Source organism: Anoplolepis gracilipes, chromosome 4, assembly GCF_047496725.1.
Source record: "Anoplolepis gracilipes chromosome 4, ASM4749672v1, whole genome shotgun sequence".
NCBI classification, from domain to species: Eukaryota; Metazoa; Arthropoda; class Insecta; order Hymenoptera; family Formicidae; genus Anoplolepis; species Anoplolepis gracilipes.
Window position 1 is genome coordinate 1,979,016 of NC_132973.1, and position 18,141 is coordinate 1,997,156.

An 18,141-nucleotide genomic window follows, 5' to 3' on the forward strand; every position below is an offset into this window, starting at 1 on the left:
GAACGGACCAATTGTGTATCCGACATAAGTAAACAATTTTCCCTATAGATTCAAAGATTGGCGACCCTGCCGCGGCTGAGAACTGCGCCGTGAAACACGTATGCGGTATGCGGTTGTCATATCACGTATTACAGATTACAGGGTGAGCCAGGCCAGAAGTCGAGCGTCCAGCGGCCTCCTCGGAGCAACCTGTGCAGATCGTTTTCCCTCACTCATGCACTGTTGAAGGGACGTTCGGCCGCGTCGACGAGTTCGACAAGCCGAAGCGACTCGTTCTGCGCCTGTGGCGGTCAAGCATTTGACAGTCGCCGTGACGTGACAGTCGCTCGTGACTCATCCCGTACAGGACGTACAACACGCGCGTGATATATATATATATATATATATATATATATATATATATATATATATATACGTCAACGCAGCGCTGTCGCGTCAAAGCAGCGAAAATACGAAAATCGCGAATAGATTCGCCGTCATCATAGACCTAGATGTGTATGCGCAAGGGATTTCTGATGTGACACCAGCATACGTGAAACATACATCGTCGACGAGAAGATCGTACAAGCGTGTTTGTATGCGCACGTTCGAGCCGCGAACGAAACGCCCCGAACACTTCTCGGACCTCCTTTGCATGGTGAGATTTTTTTTTTAGGTTAGAATTTCGCGAAATTGTACGTACTACCTCCCACTCCTGTCGATCGTCATCAGTCGCACGTCATCGATCGCGATCTTTTCGTCGCGTCTTAAAGCTTATCCTTAATCTTCTAAGATCACGATATACAGCCTCCTCTCCCTCTCCCTCTCTTGTTCTTTTGCCTTCATCCGATCGGTCAGGTGATTCGACGACGAGCCCGATCGTCGCTCTTTGAGGTTAGGACCAACGACTTTTCTTCTCTCGATTCGCTTCACGTTTTTCACGCGTGACAGTGTTCCATCGTGACCTAGACTTGGTTTTTCGCGAAATCGAGACGAAAAACTGACACCGATACTCACGATCGTTGCAAATCCACCGATGACGTCGAGGGTGCACTGTGTCGTAGCCGTTATACAAGTACGTACAATTCCGACGTAGTTGGAATTTATAAAAATCCCAAAGGTAGATGATACACACGCTTATCTCACGCAATGTCATGCAGAGGAGTTGTCAATCTGGCCCAAACATTCGTTCTTCGTTATGCGGTTATATTCGATGTTCCAGTTTTGTGAAGTCCAAATTTTCCTTCAACTTCACAACATAACATGTGACTTCATTCTGTTTCTCATGATATACATTTGTAACTGTGACAGAAATAATTTATGTATATGATAACATATATTTCGCATACGATTCTATGCAGTGTATGTTTTAAATGTATTATCTATTTATCATTGTAATTGATGTGAATCTACAAATTACAATACGATAAGAGTAGAAGAGTATATGCTACATTTAAAACATACTTATTTAGCGATAGATGTTATCAAGGTGTTATATTCGTCGAATAACGTAAACATTTCTTAAGGATATTTCCTGGCGATGGAGAGTGATAAAAAAATTCTATCTTTTTGGATGTTTCATAAGGTGCATACATTGTAAGAAAACATGCCTCTGTTTGGAAAGTCCCAGAAGAGTCCAGCGGAGGTGGTAAAGGCTCTCAAGGAGGCGGTAAACGCTTTGGAACGCGGCGACAAGAAGGTAGAGAAGGTACGTTGTTGCGGATACACGTCGGTTTCTACGATGAAATACATCCCCTTTTAGGCGCAAGAAGATGTGAGCAAGAATCTTGTACACATTAAAAACATGCTATACGGTACGGCCGAGACGGAACCACAGGCGGACATCGTGGTGGCACAGTTGGCGCAGGAATTGTACAACAGTAATCTATTACTTCTACTTGTGCAAAATCTGAGTCGCATCGACTTCGAGGTATGCTCTTGCTATGCATAAAATGATTGGACAGAAAAGTTGTACGAATGATATTCTTTGCAGCAAAGGATAAAATTATTATTAAAATATTCACAATATTTATGCAGCTTCAAAATACACATCATAGATAAGAGAAAATCTTGTCAAAGTAATATTAATCAATCAATATGTTATATATTAATATATTAAATATTATATATTAATATGTTAAAATATTTATGAAATGAAATAATATTTTTACATTTTTTCCAAGATGCATTTCGGATTTGTTAACGAATATTATGAATTTTATTCCTTTGTTCCTAATTAAGGGAAAGAAGGATGTCGCGCAGGTCTTCAATAATATTCTGCGGAGGCAGATCGGAACTAGATCACCCACAGTAGAATATATATGTACCAAACCTGAAATTCTTTTTACACTTATGTCTGGGTGAGTCTGTTTTATTTAATGCTGATATAATGGCGTTATATATCTACTAATGAACAAACTTTGTTGCGTTTAGTTATGAGCACCAAGATATCGCGCTCAATTGTGGCACAATGTTGCGAGAATGCGCGAGATACGAAGCGTTGGCGAAAATTATGATCTATTCAGATGACTTTTACAACTTCTTTAGATACGTCGAGGTCTCTACGTTTGATATCGCATCTGATGCCTTCTCTACATTTAAAGTACGTCATGCACTATAATATGAGACAAGAAGCATGTAGAATAACATGCAACAATACTAATTTGAGAAATATTGAAATATTGTTTCTTTTCGCTAGACATTTAAATTTATCTTTGAAATGTGTAACTATTTTTCGTCCAATGTTGTACTGTTTTATGTTAAACTATTTTTTTTTTTTTTTCTTCAATCAAGTTGATACATCAAGTGATTTGTGATTGTTTATTCAGGAACTACTTACAAGGCACAAAATACTCAGCGCTGAGTTTTTAGAGATACATTATGATAAAGTGTTCTCACACTATCAGAGGTTACTCAATTCAGAGAACTATGTAACCCGACGACAAAGTTTAAAGCTTTTGGGCGAGCTATTGCTCGATAGACATAATTTTACAGTGAGTATTAAATCTATGAATACATTTTTAATAATTTATTTTGATAGATATTGACAACAGATTTAAAATGAAATTTAATATAAAAAAGGAAAAGATATATTCTAATAGCGCTCTTATAATACATATAACTTATATACATATAATCATTATAGAATATCGATATAAAACATTTTAGAAATTTTACTAATAATTTACATAAACAAAAAGTCTCTAAAGATAAAAATAAAATTGCATTGAGTCAACTTTATTGTTAATAAAATAATTAACTTAGTTTTAGTAGCATTCTTAGGTTAGTCAAATTATTCAATTAGAAATACATTGTAATGTTTTAACTCTAAGTAATAGCATATAGTAAGAGAAAATATTCGGTAACATTTTCTAATTATTTGAAATTAAATGACAATTATAAAATAATAAAATTGTAAATAGTTTTCATGCTAAATATATTGCAGGTCATGACACGATATATATCGAATCCAGATAATTTGAAGTTAATGATGAATATGCTAAAGGAGAAGTCTCGTAATATACAGTTTGAAGCTTTTCACGTCTTCAAGGTATGACACAATTTAATACAGTCAAATTCAAATTTTTAACTTGTCATTTTAAGTTGGTCAATATCAATTCTTAATTTAAGTTCTTGTATTCTTTCTCGGGCTTCTCAGTGTTACAAATCACAGAGTAAGATCAATCTCTTCTCTTGAGTTTCTATAATTGTTTCAATAAATAGAAAAGAAGCTTCCATTGAAATAGAAGGGAATAAAAAATAATTGATGATTTCTTTCCATTGTATCTAGGTATTTGTAGCAAATCCCAATAAACCAAAACCCATTCTGGACATATTGCTCCGCAATCAAGAGAAGCTGATCGAGTTCCTGACGCGCTTCCACACAGATCGTTCCGAAGACGAACAGTTCAATGATGAGAAGGCGTATCTGATTAAGCAGATCAAAGAACTTAAGTCTGTACATGATAATTAAGTCAAGGAAATATAATTATTGCTACTGCTACGACTAACTACCACTACACTCATTATTACTATCGAGTCTACTGCTACTATTGCTAATTACGGTTTTATCACTATTATATAGGTAGTTATAATTTATCATCATCACACCATTGTCATTGTCACCGTTATTACTATCATTATCATTATTACTACCATCATCGTCATCTCGGCATTATTATTATTATTATTATTATTATATTATTATTATTAATTTTATTTGTGAGTAGCACTGTAAATAAAGATTACATTTATCTCTTATTGTATCATATACAGATCAAATTGTCATCGTTCTACCACGTTTTTAGGAATGAATCAGTTATTAAAGCAGAAAAAAAACTTGATTGTCTTTATTTTTGCGCGAGATTTATGCTTATTAGATCTATCATTATGTATGTAAAGAAAGATAGTAATTTTGAAGCAATTGTTTCTATTTTTTTTTTTTACATTCTTAAATATTATTTCTTTAGATTTTCTCTTTAATTTTTTTAATATTTTTGAAATTTGAATCCTTATATATAAGGATCAATCAACATTTAGAGCGATATCATGAGTATTATAAATGAATATAATTTTTTTTTTTTAATTTAACAAATTATTCTACTAACCTTTCTTATGAATTAATATCATTTAAATTTTTTTGACGATAGCTGCAATGGCGAAACTCATATCAGTAAATAGGCGCGGTTTTTGTGTGTTGTTTCGATCAGGCTCACAACTGGGATATAGTTTCTCTGCATCTTTTAATTTTTGAAGTTTTGTCACAATGTCGTCCTTCAAGATCTTTTGTTGAATGTTTTTTATGAACCAATTTATCTGCGGGCATGCCATCATGGCCTGAAAAACATTGGAAAATAATATAGGAGAAAAGAAAAAAAATTATAATATTACATACATAGATAAGATGTGTATAAGTACTTAAAAGTATAGAAAAAGTGATAATTATCAAAAGTTTAAAAATCTGCAAAGCCACAAAATCTAAGACTATAACAATATTAGTTATACAAGATGAGAGAAATTGCTTTTAGTTTAATTTTGCAAAATTTACCTTGAAATAATCTTCATCCTGTCCAAGCAGCCATATTAATGTGGCGCAACACAGAAATACTTCCTTGTTTTTCAACGACTTATACAGAAGCTTCGCTAACGCCAATGCATATTCGTTCTAACATATAGTTAAATTTCTTTTTAATAATACAATAAAAATGTAGCGAAAGATAAATAATCGATTTCCAAACTCACTTTGATGGTGTATTTTCTTGTGTAGTCTTGCTTCGTCAGAGTGATCAAGATGCTGCAAGCTCGCAAACAGACATTCATCCCTGGCAGTGATCTGTTGTTCTGCGCTATTGTATTATAAATGTCATCGGTCAGCTTCAGCTCGCAGAGGATGATGCCAACGGTCGGTGATAATTTTGTTATAGTATCTATGATGGACACAATTATTCATATATCATTTTTGTCGAGACTGTCAAAAGTCATCAGATTACTTGAGGAAATAATATGTCATAAATATAATGAAAAATAGAGTTTTAAATTAATTTTAGCTTAAAAGAGAGCTCTATCTACCTAAACTATTCAAACAAATAATCAGAGTCCCGACGTTGCTACAATTGCGTAAATTGTTAATTATCTCTTTCCAGTAGTCGCTGTTTGGAATCGCGAGCCTTGTGGCGTCCTGAAGGTTCGTTCGCATAGCTTCTCCACACTCGTTTCGAATTTTCGTGACAATGTCCTCTTCCCATTGCCGGTGTAATTTTTCGCGTTCAACTTTCCTCTGCCTATAACGACGCTGCAGCATAATAACTTTGCGGCGAAGAGACAAGTAACGCAGTCTCTCGTGTCTGCCTATAATGTAGGCTCGCCAATAACTTTGGATAATCAACGTAGCATACTTGATAGTCTCATATCTCTGTACTGCAATTCTCATTTTATAGTACGACTGAATGACTATCGTAGCCTGGCGCGAAGCGACGAATTGTCTTCTAGTTACTAAAGCTCTCCAATGTGTCTGCAAGACGATGGCCGCACGAGTCAGCAGCTGCTCTCTTCTCGTGATACGAGCGGCTCTTGTCTCACGCCATTTTCTTTGTACTTTCAACACGCAAATTTTGTATTGTTTGTACTTGTTCTTCTCTTTAATCATTCGCCACCAGGATTGCAGAATGATGCATGCCTTCTTTTCTGTCAAGTATCGTTGACGATCCGTACGAGCCAGAACGCGGCAACGCCAGCGAGTTTGCAAAAGAACGGTGGTTTTACGAATTTGCAAATATTTTTTGCGTTCCTGGCGAGCCACTGTAACATTGCGCCACCAATTCTTTATTCGTATCGCGGCGTCTCTCATCTTCAGATAACGTCGTCGGACAGACTTCGTTGAAGTAATACAACGATACCATGATTGTATCAGTAAAGCTGCCCGCCGTTGTTTCAGATAATGTCTCCTGACCATTTTCATCCGCCGATTCTTTTGCACGATCAATGCCACTTTTCGCAGTTGCAGGAATTCTGTGCGTTGATGTCGTGTAAGCTTAATTTCGCGCCACCAGCGTTGCAATTTGATGCAGCAAAATTTTTGAAGCTTATACCTACGTGAATACATCATCATTCTCCACCATGTTTGTATCTTCAGACAGGCAGTTTTTTGCTTGCACATTCGGTACTTTCTCCACGTTCTCTGGATGAGAACAGCGCTCTTTCGACACAGAAGAAACTTCTTTCTATCGAACAGACTTATCCACCATCTCTCAATGCTCCGGACGGCAGTTTTTGTCCGCAAAAAGTTATTCCGCGCTTTTCGCGCTAACAAGCATTGTCTCCACCAAATCTGAATTATACAAGCGCTCTTTCTTCTGTGAAGGAACCATTCGCGTTGTTTCCGTACGATCTTCACAGATTTCCACCAATATTGTATTTTTACGGCGGCATCTTTACATGCGAGATATTTGCAACGTTGCAGTTTCATCGCCCTTGTTGCTCTCCATCGCGTTTGTATCATCAATGCAGCGTTCTTGAGATTACGATATTGATCTCTCTGCGTTCTCATCAATAACACGGTTCTCCATCTCCTCTGCAATCGAATCACTGCTTCGCGTCTATTCCTCAACTCTTGTAGCTTCTCTTTTCTGGTTTCTCGTGTATGCCTCCACCATTTCTGAATACATATCGTGGCTGTTCTGACACGCAAGTACCATCTGCGTTCCTTCAAATCGCAGAGAGTTTCGCAACCCATGTGCGAGGATAGCGTCGTCTTTCGTTTCCATGCACGTTGGATTTTAATCGCGGCGAAATTTCTGCGTGCACGCAGTAAGTTTCTTATGCAAACATACCAATATTGTGCTCGCCACCATCTCTGGATCACGCCAGCAGCTCGATTGAACCGCGGCGCCTGATATTTATGAATGATCTGCCATAAGAGCGACAGAGTCTTCTCACAGTGACCATCGGCAATGTTCTTCGCATCTATGTCGCCTTCAAGAATGTAACCAGCCTGGCGTAAAGCATTCAATGCCAAGTCCGTATTGTACACCTTCTGCAGACGCGATATCGCCGGCACGCGGCAACGTTGAGTCAATTCTTTGACACCGGTGATAAGCTCCATGACGCGACATAATCGCACACCATCGCGCAGATCTCGTCGTATATCTGTCACCGCATAATCATATTCCTCGATGTAGGTCTGCCGGTGAGTAAGTGTGTAGTTATTGCGCAACACTCTCGTCACATCGCCAATACCGCTTAGGAGCTCGCGTGAAAAGCTTAGCAAGATCTCGCGACTCTCCTTGTGCTGGGCGCGTTTGTGAAATAGGCATGGGTCGTGACCGATCAGTTTGTGCTGCTTTGCATAATCCAAAAAATATACTAGATACAAAAACTTTTTCAGGCTAAATTGGTTCAACTTTGTGACGATCTTTGGGGTCGGATCGGTCTTGTGGTAACCAGGCATCTTAATCAGTAGCGGATCCGAAAAGAATCTCGTTAATAGGAAGCGAGTCAGGCCAACAATGTCGTTGTTCGAGCGGAGCGGAATGCTCTCATTGTAAACAGTTTCCAAGCCGATGCGCAACCACAGAGGATTGTAATTCAAGAATAAAGCCAATATGAGTTTCTGCAAGCCTATTATCAAATCATTAGATGTTTTATTTCATGCATTAAAAAGATGTAAGAGATTTTTATCAACTTTTCCATTTCAAAAGCTTTCATTAAAATAATGAAAGTTACACTTGAGCAAATAAAAGCCTTCAATTGATGTGTGCAAGAAAATAAAGAAAAGATCATATAATTAACGAACCAATATCACGATGTAAATTACGATCCGATCTGATGCATAAAACTCCTTTGATAATATATGTATTGATGTGTGAGAGAATTTGTGTGATTTCCTTGCTATTGAACATAGCACTCGCAGCTTTACGTAAAATATTCAACCTGGTATTAGTGTGATATCTGAAAATAATTAAAATAATTATCATTGAGACTAAACATTAAGATTAACTTTTATAATTTTTCATTATTTCTTAAAACTTTTTTATGCTTGTATTAAATATTAATGAAATGCATACCTTGCAGATACAGCTTCTTTAGTTTCAGCCAGTACAGTGTTCTTTTGTACTTTGCATGACTGCCACACCTTGCCAATGTCTGTTATGGCAGTTTCAATGTCGACGGATAAGTCTTCTGGTGAAGATAGTAGAGCATTCAACCATTTTGTAAATGCCAACTCTTGTTGCAACAGCCATTGCTCATCATAATGAACTATGCTGTTAAAATAATCATTAAAATAATTAATTTTTTCAAACTGGAATTATAGATTTAATTAATTTGTATTGACAAATGTTATTAGCTTGTACTATTTTTGCAAAAATTAATATAAAAATATAAAAATTTAAGACTTTTATCAAAATATAATATAATGACAAGAGAAAATTATATAAATGACATATATAAATTATTATAGTTAGAATTCATTATATTAATATAAATTTTAACTAACTTTTTAAGAAATGGATCCTCTGTTGTTGATGGAGCAAAGGGATCTAAATCAAATGCTTTGTATATGAAGGATTCTTCTTGATTCATTTTGAAACTCGATTCTCTAATAAACGAAGAAGTATGCCATTTTGTCTTACTTAAGTTATTAAAAGACAATTTGTTTAATTTGATCGCTGCTACATTCTTTGTATTCCTTTCTGTAATCATAATGCATAGATTAAAATTAATTTATATAATTAACATATAAAATAATTCTTTTTGAAAAAAGAGAGCTTACTTGCAAGAGGTATATTCAGTAACTTTTTTGCATTTCCTCCATCACATAAAGTTTTGTTTTTTGTAATTCTACCAGTTTTTGTGCTATTTAGTTTTGGTACTGGTATAGATACCATTTTAGAATAAAAGTGCTTCCTCGGTGGAGAAATTTCAATGTACATATTCCCTATCTTCTTAACTGCTTCAATATTCTTGGGAATAATTTCAAAACTGAGATATTCGTCATCGATTATTTGAATACTCGGCTGTACTTTTATATGCTTGAAATATTCATTGGAATTTTTTGACATATCCTTGTGTTGAGCAATCGGCGATGATGCAATTAAATCTTTAACATCGGTTATGAGAGAGCATCCATCAGACTTAATCGGTGACAAGTTGTGCAAGCTTGCTAGTTGCGATGGTACATTCATAAAAATTTTTGTATCATAAGTTGCAGATGTTTCAAGTGAATGACTGCAACTGATATTGAACGTTTTATAGTTATCTGTATTTTGTGAGAAACTTGTATCTGTCAATTCTTGTTTCTTTAATTCTTGAGAACTTGAAATTACATCTGTAGATTCAAATGTAAATTTATTCAACAATATGGACATATCAGAATGGATCTTGTTATTGTCACAAGCTGTATCTTCCGTGATTTTATTATGTTCAGACAATAAATTACTGTAAGGCCCTTTTTCCTTAACGTACGTGATTCTACGTATATCCTGTGGTTCGTTTGTAGAAAAGGCTTGTGGTAAAATACTTTCATTGTTCCACACGTTCCAAACATTTTGCTCAAGCATGACATTATCTGGTTTATCACGATTACGATAAGTCCCATTGATTTTATCATCTTTTCCTCGCATTGTGTAAGAAATTTCTGTTTCATTATACCCATTTAAGATATTTTCCTTGTTAAAATTGTTTTCATGTTTTAATTTGCATTGATTTGCTTGTGCATTAAGATTAGGAATCAAAGGTTGAACAATAGTTGGAATTTTTAATATATTGCTTTTGTCTTGTTTGTTTGGCGACACAGGAGGGTTTAAAGTCTTCAATATCGATGAAGATGATTTTGGCAGTCTTCTTTTTATCTTGCAATATTTCTTATTAGCTTTAGCAGTTGTTGCTATAACAATATCATATTTAATTCGTCTATTATCTGTAAGTTGCAACACATCTCGCCAGCTGCCTGCTTCTTTCGGAGACCACTTGATACATATTGTGCCATTGCTTTTCGCCTGGACTTCTAATTCAGACAAATTTAGAACAATCTGACGTTCTGCAGCTGGCACTTTTGTTATAGTTACCTGAAATAAAATTATTAAAACATGTAAAAAATAAGATAAAATACTTGTAAAAATATCTGTGCACTAAATAATTTTTTTGCAAGATTGTTTGTCATGCAAAAAAAAGTCTTAACTTCTCTAATAATCAATAAAAAAAACATATATGTCCTTACGTTTAAAGTTTTGTCACTGGTATTTTTTATATCTAAATAACACTCTGTACTTGTGTTTACATTAGTCTCCAGTTCAATCCTTGGTGCTGGTTGGAAGGGTGCAAGTAACATAACATAATGAAGCTTATCCATGCATGAATTCTTAGCTTCAGATTGTGACGCAAAATGAGACAGACTCATCTTATTATATAATCCTCTGATAAACTACGATTACAGAAGAGTAATTGCAAGATCACAATTTAACTTGTACTAAACTCATATATATTCAAAAAAAAAAAAAAAAAGAAGCGTTTATGTTAAATCGTGTTAACATAACGAGAAACACTTCTCCTGTTATATGGCCAATCTTACATCGTACATTACGCTTTAAAATTAGGAATTCACACCTTTCGAGATAAATCGGCACCGCAAAGAACGAAAAAGTCACCCACTGTCACAAAATACGTACAGTAACGGATTCTATCAATTTAATTTAAACGCACGCATGAAATTCAAACAGAACTGTTAACTTCCAAACACAAACTATCACTAGATATAACAGAATAGAATATTTAGAACTTATGGCTGCGTTCGTTTGGGCGCTGTAAACGTCATTCCATCTTTTTTTGACATATAATGAGCAACAAAGATAATAGAATGACATTTAAAGCGAATGAGCGCCCAAAGCAAACTCAGCCTATTAGATAGCATGGAAATCGCACGATTAACCAATCAGAGAGTCCCGTGTTCAACCAGCCAATAGGCAATGTGTCCAATCGAGCGTCATGGAAAGAGACTAGGCTGCGACCAATCACTTAACGCGCCGAGCTTTCTGAATAGAGGGAGTTGATTGGCTATCTTCTAGCATTATTTATTGCGTGCAATGCTCGAAGAAACGTTATAAATAGAGGAACAACGGTCGTGGAGTTGAATTTCTTCACCTATTGTTCGCTATCAATCTACTTTTAATTCCGTGTGGAACGCAGGATTTCTCGATTGCTTGATTGCTGATTGCTGTTTGCTGTCGGCCCCCAGTGTCGGCACCGCGAACAGCTCTGGTTATTCGAGAGGCGGTTCGGAACTTGGGACAAGTCAGAGCCAGAGCAAGTGCAGCGAGGGTGCATCGTTGTGTATCGCCCGATATCCCGTTCGTTATATTTTAGTATCATATTTAGGGAAAAATCCGCGTGTGTCTGCCCGTCAAATGTATTAATTACAGAGGCGAGATCTCGAGTCGAGGGGCGATTTTACGGGATTTTAGATAGGCTTGTAAGTATCCCGCGCAACTCCTATCGTACGTCTCTCTCTCTCCCTGTCTTTCTGTACTTTATTTTGCTTTAGCTGCTTTATTTAGCCGACAGATATTTCGCAATTTACGGGATTCCGAAAATACAAATTGAGAGCGCGAGAACTACTATCGAGGATACGCAACCGAGAACACATCGTTAACAACACTGCGCCTCCCCCATCCTCGAGACGTATACGATGGCCGAATCCAGTGACTTGGATCGGCAAATCGAGCAGTTGAAGAAATGTGAGATCATCAAGGAGGCTGAAGTCAAAGCCCTGTGCGCGAAAGCGCGAGAGATCCTCATCGAGGAGAGCAACGTACAGCGTGTCGACTCACCTGTAACAGTAACTATCGCTGTTCTTTGTAAATGGTAATTTAATTGTAAAAAGTAGAGTTTGAGAGATGTTATAGTTGTATCTGGTTTTTTTTCTTGTAGGTTTGCGGAGATATTCATGGACAGTTTTATGATTTAAAAGAATTATTCAAAGTAGGCGGAGATGTGCCAGAAACAAATTACCTTTTTATGGGAGATTTTGTGGATAGAGGTTTTTATAGTGTTGAAACATTTCTTCTCCTTCTTGCACTCAAGGTATGTAAGATAAATAAAGTATAAAGATCTAAAATATGTTTATTAAAAATGATTGATTTACATGGAACAGTTGATTTATATTTGAATAGTAAATAAAAAAAAAAACAGGCTGCTCTTATTTTACTTAAATATATGTAAAATATTAATACTTATACTTTTTTTTCATATTTATATATAAGATTACTTGAAAAGAGCCAATTTTGAAGTGATAAAGAGTTTTAAAGAGTTTAAGAAAAGATTTATTATTCCAATATATATATATTTATATATCTTACCTGCAGGTTCGTTATCCTGATAGAATTACATTGATAAGAGGAAATCATGAATCACGACAGATAACACAAGTTTATGGCTTTTATGACGAGTGCTTACGCAAGTATGGTAGTATAACAGTGTGGCGGTATTGTACAGAGATATTTGACTACCTATCATTATCTGCTATTATCGATGGCAAAATCTTCTGCGTCCATGGTGGATTGTCGCCTAGTATTCAAACACTGGATCAAATTCGAACTATAGATAGAAAACAAGAAGTGAGCTCCATTGTATTTTGTTTACTATAACTCTTTTTGCAAAAACAAATTTATATAAAGTTAGTTATTTTTTTATTCTTATTTGTTGTAATATTAAAGTTTTTGTATTAAAATTATTGTGTTTGTATCAAATTTATTATGTTTCTAAAAAAATTTATGAATTTTCTGATTTTTTAAAACTAATATCGCAGGTTCCTCATGATGGGCCGATGTGTGATTTATTATGGTCGGATCCCGAGGATACTCAAGGCTGGGGTGTGTCACCGCGCGGCGCCGGTTATCTCTTCGGCAGTGACGTAGTAGCGCAGTTCAACTCGGCCAATGACATTGATATGATATGCAGAGCACACCAGTTAGTGATGGAAGGTTACAAATGGCACTTCAATGAGACTGTATTAACCGTCTGGTCCGCACCAAATTACTGTTACAGGTATGTAATATTTGCATTTATATTCTATTTACTCTAATGGATTTTTGTATATTGAATATCATACATTGTATACTCAAATTTTATCACCACTAATAGTTATGTTTGCTACATACATTTATTTTCTTCAAGTTTTCTCCTTATTTGTACTTAAAATTTTAGTTGTTTATTTATTTCTTCAATATTCTTAATATACTATATTTGCTATTTTGACATATTTTTATTTTATAACAATATAATAAGTATAATATATATACAAAGAATATTTAAATTTTGAAATTTTTCTAATATAAATTCTAATAAAATTTTATAATTTTGTAGATGTGGTAACGTAGCCGCGATATTGGAGCTAAATGAACATCTGCAGAGAGATTTCACGATATTCGAAGCAGCGCCGCAAGAAAGCCGCGGAATACCCAGCAAAAAGCCACAAGCAGATTACTTTTTATAAATAAATTGTTGTTGTAGACAAGAAAAGAAACAGCAAACTCGTGCATCGAACGATTCGATTATCATCTTATCTCTCTTTTTCTCTTTGAACAGTTTGCATCAATCATGAAGAACACTAGGTGGCTTGCTATATAATTTTTTACAGTGATTTTTGTGATTATGTTAAATGATAATTACAAAGTATTTGACTAGGACTACAAGAAGATATATATAAGGAACTGATGTAAAATATAATAAAATTCATCTTGTCTTGATTTTTTAAATCTCTATGTTATCGCACAGAACTCAAATGTTTGAAAAAAATTGTCTTATTTGTGAAGAGTATATAAAAATAATATTGAAATTTGTCTTCAATAAACTTCATTAAATTGTTCATGAAATCAGAGTGTTATATAATTTTATTTTTAATTAAATTTTTTTTTATATTTTTACTTATGTGAAAGCGATTAAATTTTTTTCGCGTTCACATCAAATTCATATTCATGTTTTGGTGGTAATAAAGGCAGTTTTTTTTTTCTTTTTTTATAGCAAAAAAACATTTATTAAACAATATTACACGATTGGTCGTTAAATAGAAAATTTTACGGGACTCTAGAAATTCTCTATTCGATAGCCTATTACGTGACAGTGCGTCTGCTTGTATCTTTTTGTTGGAAAGTTCTTACGCGATTGAATTCCTTGAATTGTCGACCAATGGCATTCGTCGACAGGCCTAGCCGCGCACCAATCCCGTCTCCCCGACGTTGCGCGGTGTCCGCCAATCGCGCGTCTCGAAATGATTACGCTCGTTTCGGGAACACACCAATCGCACGCAACCCCACCCATCGCGCCGTGACAAATGCAACTTTTACTTCCGGCTGCGTACACGGCCATCGCGCTTGGTTTCGTCGACTCGTTCTTCGCAGTTCGTCCTCACGTCATTTCAGTGTTGATCGCCACGTAAAATTTACATCCTCTGCCCTACGACCGCCACCTGCGCTTCGCAGTTCTATATCATCCGAGGAGTCTCTTTTGTTTGTCGTATGTCCATCCAGAATCTCAACACATTCGGTGAGTAGAAAAAAAAAGAAAAAAAAAAAAAAAAAAAACGGGCATTATTATCTCCCTTCCTTTCCTCCCTCCTGTTCCCTCTTGCGCTGTTACCCCTCGCTCCTTCCCCTCTTCTCGGTCTATCTCTTCTCGTTCCATCGTATCGTCCCTACGCGAACGAGGACGATAAAATGACACTATCGGCGCCTCGGGTGGCCCCAGGGCAATCAAAATGGCGATGGTGGCGTTGCTCGCGCGTTGCCCTTCTTGCATCATCCTGCGCAATCCGCTGCGGTTCAGCACGCGACTTTTAAATCTCTCTCTCTTTCGCAGACCCCTTTGCAGATGCAATCAAGGGTTCAGACGATGATGTCCAGGACGGCCTTGTGCATATAAGGATCCAGCAGCGGAATGGTCGTAAAACCTTAACAACGGTGCAAGGACTCTCCTCGGAATATGACTTGAAGAAAATCGTGAGAGCATGTAAAAAGGTGAGAGGGCGACTTTCCCTCGAGAGATTTTCGCCGATCCTTTCTCCTACCCATCAACCTATCTGTCTACCCTCTCCCTACTTGCTACTTGCCTCCTTCTTTATCATGTATACCTCCCTCCCTGCTACTTCCCACCATTACTCAGTCAGGCAGAACTCTAAAAATAGGTCTGATGCAAACAATTGCAAAGAGTACACAGCAAACAGATTTAGTTTTGCAAATTCTCTAAGAAAGTACTTGAATGCATCTATAAGTGATTTGATACATAACAGTTATATTCTTTGTTTAATTTGGAATCATCGCCAATGACATGGCTTTTTATTACTGCTTTGTTCGTTGTGAATCATTAATTACTTAATGTTATCAATATCAATGTTTCTTTTTTAATGTGTGGCATTTTTTAATTTGCTTTTTGACAAATAGAATAATGAAAAATACTTTATTGTATATTAGAATTATTTTATATATATATGTATATATAGTCAAGTATTACTATCTAGTAATTTTTATAATTGTTAAGAATAATTTATATTGCATAAGAGAAAAAATATATATATCAGAAAATATATATATTAGAAATAATATTTTAATGAAAAATGAAAAAATTCAGATTTTATTGAAAAAAATTGTATAAATTATTTAATACATATTTTATAATTATAAGAATAGAATCTTAAGTTCAAATTATTATTAAATTTTTGTTTGATAAATTTATTACATCGCTATATTTTTAACTTGAAAATATTCAACCTACTGATACAAAGCTATAATTAGTCATGGTTATCTTATACTGATGTTTGAAAAGTTTTAAATATATTACTTTAGAGATAAAGAAATTGACATTCCTTAGAAGAAATTGTTGAAATTTTTAGCGAGACAAAAAAAACCTTTGGCGAGTCCTTTTATTTTGATTTGTGATTATATTTTGTTTATATAGGAGTTTGCTTGCAATGGGACAGTAATAGAACACCCGGAGTACGGGGAGGTGCTGCAGCTGCAGGGGGACCAACGAGAAAATATATGCCAGTGGCTGACGAAATCAGGTCTGGCAAAACCTGATCAGCTAAAAGTCCATGGTTTTTAATCGACTAAGCAACAACAACAATCATTATCCATGCCACAACTTACAACAACAGACAGCTCCGCCCCGTGTCAGCGCTTCATCATTGTCTCAAATTGAATCTGTATATCAGTCACTAAACTCCTCGTGGGATATCCCGATTATACTCTATCACACGTCAGCATATAAATATATATAAATATATATATATATACATACACACAACGCGCGCATATATATTTCAATAATAAAAAAAGAAAAAACGAAAACAAACGAAACGGAGAAGGAAGTAAACTAAAGAGAAGGTTAAAGGAAAGGAGAAAAGAAGGAGATAGAACGAAGAAGGAGAGGATAGATAGGTGTATAACCGGCGTATAGGCAATATACTCTAATCAGAAAATCTTTTTCTCAAGATATAAAAGCAATACATCACACTATAAGCCTTATGTTAAGTGATAGCGCCTGTTAAGGTAGGAGTTTCCTACCTTGCAGCAGGACACACCTGATTTTAATCATCGTCGAGGAGGTAGAGGCATAGATGAATGAACGGTGATTAGCAGCGCCGGATGGATGTTCGTTCTTGCGTTAGGTAGTATGTACCTGGGCGCGATAGACGTGTTCCGAGAAGGCAGTAAAGCGTAACCATAGGTTCCCGATTGATTCTGCTCTTTCTCCTCGCATCCACTCTTCTTCTCCGTATCTCTTCGTCTTGTAGTGGAAAAAGCGATAAGAAATTTTCTTTTTTACGTTTATATTCTGAAAATGAAGTGTTTCGTGCTTGTTTTTGATTGCAAATATTTGTTAAATATTTGTAGGACAGTTTCGGTTCTTCCTTTCATGTAGAGGACATTCTCCTTTGCCCCGTGTCTCGTCTCCACTTTTGCTTTCCCCTTTTTTAAGCCAGTAATTATTAAATGACGAATTGTTTTGAAATAATAATAACGCGAGTTAATGGAAATTTGTGGCTGTTCTAGATAAATAAATAAATAAATACATGAATTAGGTGTGATTTGATCAAGAGCCCCTCTTCTTTGTCACATTTCAAAATTCGGTAAAATTAAAGTTAAGAAAAATTGAGTTTCTTAAATAAATATATCTTTTTATTTATTTTACTACATAAAAATTGTACATATATACATACAGGTATAATAATATAGATTGTTATTCTATTAATATGGGATAAATCGTTTTGTTTATTCTCGATAATAATGTAATGTAATTTTTTATATATAAAGATAACAATAGGTAAAAAGGAATTTAAACCAATTGAGAATTTTTTAAATACATTGAGAATCATATCTATCGCAAGCATACAAGTGTTCGTTAAATGTACAATGTAGATTATTAAAAAAATTAGATAAGCTATCGTTTATCGATTTCATTTGTGCTATGCTTGCTGCAATAACGTTTTGTAGAATTACAGTTTCTTCGAATTAATTTAACTCGAGTTACGTAACAGTAGATTAAAATATACAATATTAATAATTATACGAGATATGTATATATTTCTTCTGTCTTATGCAACAAATATTTTGCTAATTATTCGAGGGATATATAATAGTATTGTGGAGCATGCAAAATGGATTAAAAAATATTTAA

At 35.3% G+C, this 18,141-nt stretch overlaps 4 protein-coding genes across 12 annotated transcripts; 3 read left to right on the forward strand and 1 right to left on the reverse strand.

Moving 5' to 3' along the window:
• Window positions 1-117: 117 nt before the first annotated feature.
• Mo25 (calcium binding protein Mo25) lies at window positions 118-5,386 on the forward strand. Of its 4 annotated transcripts, XM_072889735.1 has the most exons (9): window positions 118-637; window positions 1,565-1,687; window positions 1,742-1,909; window positions 2,221-2,339; window positions 2,413-2,581; window positions 2,808-2,972; window positions 3,425-3,529; window positions 3,770-3,933; window positions 5,246-5,386. In XM_072889735.1, exons 2-9 carry the CDS (start codon window positions 1,586-1,588, stop codon window positions 5,262-5,264), a joined length of 1,011 nt encoding a protein of 336 aa, XP_072745836.1. In that variant the 5' UTR covers window positions 118-637; window positions 1,565-1,585; the 3' UTR covers window positions 5,265-5,386. The 4 variants fall into 4 exon arrangements, with proteins under 4 accessions (XP_072745836.1, XP_072745838.1, XP_072745839.1 ...); XM_072889737.1 differs by lacking the exon at window positions 5,246-5,386 and having other exon boundaries at window positions 1,565-1,678; window positions 3,770-3,989; XM_072889738.1 differs by lacking the exons at window positions 118-637; window positions 5,246-5,386 and adding an exon at window positions 647-1,054 and having other exon boundaries at window positions 1,565-1,678; window positions 3,770-3,989.
• Window positions 3,749-11,234, reverse strand: LOC140664557 (uncharacterized). Of its 4 annotated transcripts, none has more exons than XM_072889732.1 (11): window positions 11,080-11,234; window positions 10,694-10,897; window positions 9,248-10,541; window positions 8,972-9,167; window positions 8,541-8,738; window positions 8,270-8,424; window positions 5,548-8,094; window positions 5,221-5,405; window positions 5,027-5,143; window positions 4,587-4,815; window positions 3,749-4,210 (listed from the first exon to the last, which is right to left on the reverse strand). In XM_072889732.1, the coding sequence occupies exons 2-10, from the start codon at window positions 10,871-10,873 to the stop codon at window positions 4,609-4,611; spliced, it is 5,079 nt and encodes a 1,692-aa protein (XP_072745833.1). In that variant the 5' UTR covers window positions 10,874-10,897; window positions 11,080-11,234; the 3' UTR covers window positions 3,749-4,210; window positions 4,587-4,608. The 4 variants fall into 4 exon arrangements, with proteins under 4 accessions (XP_072745833.1, XP_072745834.1, XP_072745832.1 ...); XM_072889733.1 differs by having other exon boundaries at window positions 11,052-11,219; XM_072889731.1 differs by having other exon boundaries at window positions 3,749-3,907; window positions 11,045-11,219.
• A 329-nt stretch (window positions 11,235-11,563) lies between these two features.
• Window positions 11,564-14,342, forward strand: Pp4-19c (protein phosphatase 19C). Of its 3 annotated transcripts, none has more exons than XM_072890807.1 (6): window positions 11,564-11,941; window positions 12,014-12,307; window positions 12,400-12,552; window positions 12,834-13,085; window positions 13,277-13,515; window positions 13,834-14,342. In XM_072890807.1, exons 2-6 carry the CDS (start codon window positions 12,158-12,160, stop codon window positions 13,961-13,963), a joined length of 924 nt encoding a protein of 307 aa, XP_072746908.1. In that variant the 5' UTR covers window positions 11,564-11,941; window positions 12,014-12,157; the 3' UTR covers window positions 13,964-14,342. The 3 variants fall into 3 exon arrangements, with proteins under 3 accessions (XP_072746908.1, XP_072746907.1, XP_072746909.1); XM_072890806.1 differs by having other exon boundaries at window positions 12,027-12,307; XM_072890808.1 differs by lacking the exon at window positions 11,564-11,941 and having other exon boundaries at window positions 12,195-12,333.
• Window positions 14,343-14,793: 451 nt separating this feature from the next.
• On the forward strand, window positions 14,794-17,541 carry Eif1 (eukaryotic translation initiation factor eIF1). Its single transcript, XM_072891356.1, has 3 exons — window positions 14,794-15,012; window positions 15,325-15,482; window positions 16,420-17,541. Exons 1-3 carry the CDS (start codon window positions 14,985-14,987, stop codon window positions 16,564-16,566), a joined length of 333 nt encoding a protein of 110 aa, XP_072747457.1. The 5' UTR covers window positions 14,794-14,984; the 3' UTR covers window positions 16,567-17,541.
• Window positions 17,542-18,141: the final 600 nt, after the last annotated feature.

What these genes read in the sequence shown, in the direction of transcription:
- LOC140664557 (XM_072889731.1), bottom strand. An exon ending in GAGGATCCATTTCTTAAAAA is followed by an intron (nt 8,739 to 8,971) that starts GTTAGTTAAAAT and finishes TTATTTTAACAG; the next exon opens with CATAGTTCATTATGATGAGC. An exon ending in TAATTTACATCGTGATATTG is followed by an intron (nt 8,095 to 8,269) that starts GTTCGTTAATTA and finishes ATTTGATAATAG; the next exon opens with GCTTGCAGAAACTCATATTG.
- Pp4-19c (XM_072890807.1), top strand. Translation starts at nt 12,158, where the DNA reads ATGGCCGAATCCAGTGACTTGGATCGGCAAATCGAGCAGTTGAAGAAA. An exon ending in GTGTCGACTCACCTGTAACA is followed by an intron (nt 12,308 to 12,399) that starts GTAACTATCGCT and finishes TTTTTCTTGTAG; the next exon opens with GTTTGCGGAGATATTCATGG. An exon ending in CTATAGATAGAAAACAAGAA is followed by an intron (nt 13,086 to 13,276) that starts GTGAGCTCCATT and finishes CTAATATCGCAG; the next exon opens with GTTCCTCATGATGGGCCGAT.
- Mo25 (XM_072889735.1), top strand. Translation starts at nt 1,586, where the DNA reads ATGCCTCTGTTTGGAAAGTCCCAGAAGAGTCCAGCGGAGGTGGTAAAG. An exon ending in TGAGTCGCATCGACTTCGAG is followed by an intron (nt 1,910 to 2,220) that starts GTATGCTCTTGC and finishes TTCCTAATTAAG; the next exon opens with GGAAAGAAGGATGTCGCGCA. An exon ending in TCGATAGACATAATTTTACA is followed by an intron (nt 2,973 to 3,424) that starts GTGAGTATTAAA and finishes AATATATTGCAG; the next exon opens with GTCATGACACGATATATATC.
- Eif1 (XM_072891356.1), top strand. Translation starts at nt 14,985, where the DNA reads ATGTCCATCCAGAATCTCAACACATTCG. An exon ending in CCAGAATCTCAACACATTCG is followed by an intron (nt 15,013 to 15,324) that starts GTGAGTAGAAAA and finishes TCTCTTTCGCAG; the next exon opens with ACCCCTTTGCAGATGCAATC. An exon ending in TCGTGAGAGCATGTAAAAAG is followed by an intron (nt 15,483 to 16,419) that starts GTGAGAGGGCGA and finishes TTGTTTATATAG; the next exon opens with GAGTTTGCTTGCAATGGGAC.